The 8,143-nt window shown below is 49.9% G+C and overlaps 1 protein-coding gene across 1 annotated transcript; it reads left to right on the forward strand.

Moving 5' to 3' along the window:
- Positions 1–938: 938 nt before the first annotated feature.
- Positions 939–1,856, forward strand: LOC309682485 (olfactory receptor 14I1-like; the record flags this gene model as incomplete). The annotated part of the gene is made up of 2 exons (XM_082496574.1): positions 939–1,232; positions 1,596–1,856. The coding sequence occupies 2 exons, from the start codon at positions 939–941 to the stop codon at positions 1,854–1,856; spliced, it is 555 nt and encodes a 184-aa protein (XP_082352700.1).
- Between the last annotated feature and the right edge of the window lie 6,287 nt (positions 1,857–8,143).

The following is an 8,143-nucleotide window of genomic DNA, read 5'->3' on the forward strand; positions in this document are numbered from 1 at the left end:
AACCAATTACTGTGGGCCGAGTTAAGACATATATTAATCACTATGGGAATATAACAAATGTTTTTGTATGGGCCTTGAGAGTTGTCTCACCTTAGTCCACACCGCTGGGGATTTGCGAATCTGAGTCACTTCCCCTCGTCTCTCCTGAGTGGGGCGTGACAGATACTTAGCAGACCCTCAGTAGTAAGGCAAAGGAAAGGATGCTGGAAGGCTGTATGCAAACAGCTGTAATGAGCCCTCTGTGTCCCTGGCTGGGAAGGAAGAGCTGAGACATTCCTAAGGTAGAACGAGACAGCAGGAGAAGGCTGATGATCTGCATTTGGAAACTGGATTCTCCTGCTCTCAGTATTGTCCACTTTCTCCTTAGAGGAATATCTGGATACAATCACCCCCCACCTCAAAAAGGTGATAGTCAACGACAGCTGAGACAAGGGCTGATGGAACAGGCTGGCTATGCTCACTCTGCACAGAAGGGATAATCCCTTTGCTTCACAGGAGCCACAGTGTTTCTCTTGGAGCCAAGCATTTCTGCCTTAAAAATACCACTCACTGTGGTGGTGCAACTAGAACCAACCAAGTAAAACAAAATCCCCACGCCTCTGTTCTGCAGTCAGGTGAACTTTCAGTGACAATGCTGAAAAGCTCTTTGATGTCTCGTGTGGATTTAACCTGAGATCACCCAGCGTTCCTATTTACCTATTGCCGTAGGGTGGGACTGACTCCTGCAGAGCCCACAGCAGATGCCCCTGCTCCCTGTGGCACCTTCAACCAGCACCAGCCAGCGCTCGAGCCAAGGAGCTGCACAAAGGTCTTGTGAGCAGGAGAGGCACTTTGTTGGGTTTCCATGAGAAATGGAACAGGTTTTGGTCAGAGCAGTCTACCCTAACTTGTCCCTGTCTTTTCTTCTTTGGACAGTGTTCCATGAAGAGAGGCAGCAAATGTCCAACGGCAGTTCCATCAGCGAATTCCTCCTCCTGCCATTCGCAGACACGAGGGAGCTGCAGCTCATGCACTTCTGGCTCTTCCTGGCCGTCTACCTGGCTGCCCTCCTGGCAAATGGCCTCATCATCACCGCCATCGCCTGTGACCACCGCCTCCATACCCCCATGTACTTCTTCCTCCTCAACCTCTCTTTTCTTGATCTTGGCTCCATCTCCACCACTGTCCCCAAAGCCATGCTCAATTCCCTCTGGGACACCAAGGACATCTCCTATGCAGGATGTGCTGCACAGGTCTTTTTCTTTTTCTTCTGTGCTGCAGCAGAGTTTTATCTTCTTACTGTGATGGCCTACGACCGCTACGTTGCCATCTGCAAACCCCTGCACTACGGGATCCTGCTGGGCAGCAGAGCTTGTGTCCGCATGGCAGTAGCTGCCTGGGGCAGTGGCTTTCTCAATGCTTTGCTCCACACACTCCATACATTTTCCATACCACTCTGCCAAGGCAATGCCATCAACCAATTCTTCTGTGAAATCCCCCACATCCTCAAGCTCTCCTGCTCAAACTCAGACTACCTCAGGGAAGTTGGGCTTCTGGTGCTCAGTGCCTTTTTTTCTTTTGGGTGTTTTGTTTTCATTGTGCTGTCCTATGTGCAGATCTTCAGGGCTGTGCTGAGGATCCCCTCTGAGCAGGGACAGCACAAAGTCTTTTCCACGTGCCTCCCTCACCTGGCCGTCATCTCCCTGTTTATCAGCACCTCATTTTTTGCCTACCTGAAGCCCCCCTCCATCTCTTCCCTTTCCCTTGACCTGGTGGTTGCGGTACTCTACTCAGTGGCACCTCCAGCATTGAACCCCCTCATCTACAGCATGAGGAATCAGGAGCTCAAGGAGGCAGTGTGGAAATTCATAACATGATGCTTTTCAGAAGCATTAAACTGTTTGTCTTTTTCTGCAAATCACTTATAACGTAACTCATTACAGGCCCGGCCTATCCTCTGTAGGTTTGCTTGGTTTTGTTTGTGGGTTTGGGTTTTTCTCTCTTTTACTTTTTATGTTGTCCACAGAGAAATGTCATTTTTTGTGCCATTTCTGATTATGTATCTACCCAGCTTCTGTGTGACCCACAGAGTGCGTAAATGCGCAGCCGTGCTCTCTGTGTGTTTAAACAAAATAAAGGACATTCCAGGGACCTGTTTGTGTGAGATCCCTATTTTGAAACCTTCTCTGGAGCCACAGGGGCAGTGCGTGTGTGAAGAGGTGGAGGCAAAGCGACCCCCAGCATAAGCAGCACTGTCAGGAAACACCAGCACTTGGTCTTCCCAGAGCTGCTCACTTTCTCCTTCAGCGCTCTCCTTCTTAGCTCTTGTGTTGGTGCAAGGCCTGAGTGCTCTTGAAGCTTGGTTACAGTCCTGCTCTGTGGTGGTCCTGTGACTGCAGGCAGGGACAGGCAATGGGCACTGACAGGCAATGAACAGCATTTTCATCACACAAGGGGACCTCCTCAGGGCAGTGCCTGAAGGCTGAGGTCACCAGTGGACAGCTAAAGTGTGTGAGTATGCAGTGTGGGGGCTCACAGCAGTGTCCTCACACAGCCAGGGTCCTGGGAGAGACATGAAGGAGGAGCAGAGCAGGGTCTGATCTATTCCCATGTGTGCTGGACACCCCAGGGAACCTGCTCCAGGGCAATCATCACAGAGCAGCCAGTAACAACCACTGTTCCCAGCACTGTCCTCTTACCCCACCTCAGAGAGGTGCTTTATCCTTCTATAGAGAGACACTGAATGCCTGGATGCGAAGTTCATGTTTGCACTGTAAAGATGAGATGTAAACACGGACATCGTGTGTGGGCAGTGAGATGAACCTGAGTAAGCTCAGATGCCATCAGCTGTTCCTGGGCCCTGTGGGACAGACAGTCTCTCAAGGTCACTTCATGTTGAGAGTAACGTCCCCTGTGAAACCACCTGAATGCAGCACTGGGATATACTTCCTTAAAATGAGGTCTCTGTGTCCATCCTCATGTTTTCGGGCATCTCAGATGAATGCAGAGCACGGTGACACACCGCAGAGCTGAGGTCCCTCCCAGCCTCTGGGAGTGGCAGCAGGAGGCCAGCAAGGCATCATGACCACTGCATAGTGCTGCCCATGTGTGTGCAAGGGAAGGACTCCCGTCTCTGACCCCTCTGTCAGGAGTGCATGAGGCAAGGCCAGACATGGATTTAATGGATGTACCGGTTGGTGGATAAGGAACTGGCTAGATGGTTGCACTCAAAAGGTTGTGGTCAAGGTCTCGATGTCCCAGTGGAGACCAGAGACGAGTAACATTTCTCGGGGTTCACTACTGGGACAGGTGCTGTTCAACATATTTTTTGGTGACGTACAGTAGAATTGAGCACATCGTCAGCAAGTTTGCAAAGGACACCAAGCTGTGTGGTGCAGTGGACACGCTGGAGGGAAGGGATGCCATCCAGAGGGACCGGGACAGCCTTGAGGGGTGGATCCATGCAAACCTCATGAAGGCCAACAAGAATGAGTTCGTAGTCCTGCATGTGGGTTGGGACTTGGGGGTGTCGGTTGATGGGAAGCTCGCCATGAGCCAGCAATGTGTGCTGGCAGCCCAGAAAGCCAACCACATCCTGGGCTGCATCAAAAGCAACGTGGCCAGCAGGTCAAGTGAGGTGATTCTGCCACTCTGCTCCGCTCTGGTGAGACCAGACGTGGAGCACTGTGTCCAGCTCTGGAGCCCCCAAAATAAGAAGGACCTGGACCTGTTGGAGTGAGTCCAGAGGAAAGCCACAAAGGTGATCAGAGGGCTGGAGGATGTCTCTGATGAAGTCAGGCCGAGAGAGTTGGGGTTGTTCAGCCTGGAGAAGAGAAGGCTCTACGAAGACCTTATAGCAGCCTTCCAGTACCTAAAGGAAAAATTGGGAAGGACTCTTTATCAGGGAGTGTAGTGATAGGAGAGGGGTAACAGTTTTAAACTGAAAGAGGGGAGATTTAGATTAGATATAAGGAAGAAATACTTTGCTGTGAGGGTGGTGAGACACTGCGACAGGTTGTATCGAGTAACTCGGTCAAGTGGAAGGTGTCCCTGCCCATGGCAAGGTGATTGAAACTAAATTATCTTTATGGTCCCTTCCAACCCAAACAATTCTATTATTCTATGGACACCTCACAGAGCCCTGACACTTCTGTGTGTGAGGGCCTGTGCCTTCAAATGCACAGTATGAAAGAAGCACACCTGTGGAGCATCTCACCTATGAAGTCCAAAGGGGTTCTGCAAGCATGAGCGGCATTGCCCTTCAAAAGAGGGCATTTTTTCACCTATCAGAAGGCTCAGAGCCCATCTAGGCGGTATGAATGCACTCAGAGGCACACAAACCTTCATGGTTCAACTCTCTGAACTTCCTTCACAATTCATTTAAGTGATTAACAAAGAAGCAAAAGTCTGTCCTTGTAGATACCACCTCTGCTCACAGTATGGGTAGTACTATTTTCAGCACCTTTTGCATGTACTGAGTGTTTCCTGTTGGTGACCTCATCCTATGATCAGTACTAGTCCCAGGGCCACCCGATTCCTCTGCAAGGCTCCTGAACCGAAAGGTGTGTATCCAGAAGGAAGCTGCACCTTGCCTAGGGGTGTTTATGTTATCTACAGTAACCATTTCATTCTTCTCCTAGATACAGATCTGTGACCCCAGTGGAGTGGGCCACCTCTTCGGGGATTTCACTGGAGCTCTCCTGCAGTGACACCATGACGTTCATGCTGTTTGCTTCATAACCTGCTTTGCAGTTCCAGTCCCCTCCTTCCTGTTCACAGGGGCATCCTGTGGGTGCATCAGAGCTGCCACCCTGGGGCACCTCTCCCATCCAGCATGGGCAGACAGGAGGGCTGCTCCAACTGCTCCTCTCACCTCAATAGTGCCACTGTTTTCTACGACACCCTCCTTATTGTCTGTGTGATGCCCAGAAGAACCCTCCTGAAATTGTTTGACAAAGCCTTTTTTCTACACCATGCTCAGGCCTGGCTCAATACACTCATCTACAGCCTGTGGACCAGAGAGGTGTGGGGGGGAGGAGGACAGTGAGAAAAATGCTCCAAAAAGCTGTGAGCTACACATTGGAGTTGTGGGCCTGCAGGAAGAACTCACGTCTGGTTCTCTTCTGAACAGGCCCAGTGGACCAGGACCAGCATGATGGTTGGACTCCATGACCTTAAAAGGTCCCTTCCAACCCAGACGATTCTACGATTCTATGTGCTGTTTCCTGAACATTCCTCTGGAACTGTGGGATACGGAGAAGGCTTTGGGAAGAGGCAGAGAGGTGCTGGTGGAGCTGGCCAGCATTATAATGAGACCTCTTTCAAACATCTTGGAAAAGCCAGAGCAATCAGGAAGGTTCCAAGGTCCTCAGAAAAGGCAAATGTCACACCCATCTTCAAGAAAGGCAAGAAAGAGGTTTGGAAGAATTCCAGGCTGGTCAGCTTCACATCAGTCCCTATGAAGGTGATGGGGCATGTCCTCCTGCAGCCATCTCCAGGCACTTGAAGGCAAAAAAAATTGTTGCTGGATGTGTATGGGAGGGGAAAGTAGGCAACGTTGTATACGAGGCCTTTAACAAGGCCTTTGACATGGTCTCCCATGGTCTCCTTATAGCCAGATTGGTCATATCTGGACTGAAGAAGGAAATGATGATGCGGGTGGGAGTTATGCTGGATGATTAGGCCCAGATGTCATCAGTGGTACGGAGTCCTCTTGACAGCCACTCACTTTTGGCATTCTTCTGTGACCACCACTTGGGCTAACACTGTTTAACATCTTTGTTATCTCCCTGTATGATGGGATGGAGCTCACCTTCAGCTCCTTTGGGGATGATGGCAAGCTGAGAGGAGCCTTTGAGATACCTCATCTAGGTCACCTTGCCTCAAGCAGGAGAGTTGGATAAGGCAATGTTCAGGTCTCTGCCAACAGGAGGGTACAAGGTCTATGGTGCAAGGCATCTTTCCCTTGAAGAGCTCAGTGAAGACAGACTAGGCAGATTAAGGAGAAAAGACACAGAGGCGGGAAGTACATTAAATGTGCCAAATATAAATGCAGTCATTCCTGTGAGCAATGTTTCTCCATTTGAACCATCGGTGAGAAAATTAATTTTGCTAAGTGGCTGCGTAAGACTATTCACACAGCGAGAGAAAGCATAATCAGCTTGCTTGTACATACCCTTGCTACTAAAGAAAAACTTAATGAAAAAAATTAATGAAAATTATTAAAAAAAAAAGAAAAATGATTAAAAAAATAGCAATACTGGAAAGGAAGACATTTTCAGCTATTACACTGAGATCTTTTCTACAGGGATTACACATTGTTCCTAAAATCTACATGGAGGTCGTGATTCATTTATCCACACAGAGGTTTCCATTGCCTCCAGGATGCTCTGGGGTAGCTGAAGCACCCATGTGGGCAATGTGACCCAGGAGATAAGGGAGCCCTTCAAGAGCATGAGCTGGTGTCCACAACAGATCTTCCCTTCATGATGGGAGGGGAAGCACTCAGGTTCCATGTGACCATTGAAGTCAGACAGAAAGAACTTTAGTCAGACGATCTGAGCCTGCTGGTCCCACTCCAGGCATTGTTGCTCAGATGTGGGGCTGCTTAGCAGGCACCCCTGAAAGACTGTCATTATTTCCTTGGCTTCACCTTTTCTTTCCTTTTCCCCTCTTTTCCAGCTCAAAATTCCTTCCCCTTTACCACCCTTGTACCCTCCCATGCGAACAGCCCATCTCTCTTCACCCTTTCCTCCCTGGCACTAGTTTGGCTTCCTTTGTACCCTCATTTGGTGTTTCTGAGCATGGTAATTCCTACGTTGATCAGCAATTCCATTAAACTAGTACCTGCTGCTATTATCTGTAGTGTCCTGCAATTCCTCATGCTCTTATCTTGTCAGAGGCACCACAAATCTGGTGGGCCACCTGTACGCACACCTTAATAGCTGTCCAAACAGTGCTTCACTCCAGAAGGACCTTGAGAAACTCTGGGATTTGACAAGAGAAGCCTCGTGAAATTTTACAGGAAAAGCTGCAAGTGCTTTTCTTGGGGTAGAATGACCCCAAAAGTGAGGTCAGGCTGGGACCTGAACAGCTCAGGGCTGCCCCAGAGAAGAAGGGCCTGGGCAGTGAGAAGAATGCCATAGGAGCCAGTGGTACATGCTCACCATGAATATAGCCAGCTGCATACAGGGCTGCATCAGTTGGAGCGTGGCCACCCAAACAAGGGAGTGATCATCCCCCTTGTATCAACACTGGTGTGGCCACACCTGGACTGGTGTGTCTGAGTGTGGGGCTCAGCTGCCTTGAGGAAGGGGGAGGAACTGGAGAGGGTTTAGAGGACATCTGCCCAGATGGGGTTTGCAGCCACTGTGGAGAAGCTGAGGGACCTGGGCTTCTTCAGCCTGTTGAAGTGGATGCTCAGGACATTACAGTAGGAGCATGCAACTACTTGAAGTGTGGTTTCAGAGATCATGGAGCTTTTCTGGGTAGTGGGAAGAGAAGGAAACCTATACAAAGTGGCAGGTTCACACTGGACGGGAGAAAAAAAGAGACATCACTCAAAGTGTAGCCTTGTGGTGCAAGAGGTCACCCAGAGGGAGTCTGGATGAACCTTGTCTTTCAACAGCCAGCGAGAGCAGAGGCACATCAGTTGAAAGTATAGAAATGCCAGGGTGAGAGCAAGGAGACAAAGCAAGATGGGTGTCAACAGCCTGAAGGGAAAGAATGGGAGAGTGTAGGACAGGCTGCGGTAGAGACAGCCAATGGCTCTAGCACTGCTGAAAGGTCCAACAGGATGGAGATCGTTGGCCCCTTGGCTGTAAGAGTTGTCTCTACCACCAAGGCCGGGGAGATGCAACTTTAGTTTGAGGCTCCCAGGGTCTGCCTTGCCAGGGCCTGAGGGTCAGGGCTTGGCCTTTCTGCTTCATACAACAAACCCCAGGGTCTTCTCAGCATCACAGCCACCTGCTCAGCGCCTTTGCCTACCTGCAAGCACAGCCTCCAATTATCTCCTCTAATGACTCCATGGGGAGGCTTTGTCAGTGATGGCCCTCAGTGGGGCCAATCAAAGCTTCAAGGTACTTTGGGTTGTGCTTCTGACTTGAACTTCTGAAGAAGTTTGGTCAGTCTTCTCTCAGTAGCTGAGGTTCATGTAATGAGCTCC

This window comes from Vanellus vanellus (assembly GCF_965231255.1).
Source record: "Vanellus vanellus genome assembly, chromosome: 29".
In the NCBI taxonomy this organism is placed as follows: domain Eukaryota; kingdom Metazoa; phylum Chordata; class Aves; order Charadriiformes; family Charadriidae; genus Vanellus; species Vanellus vanellus.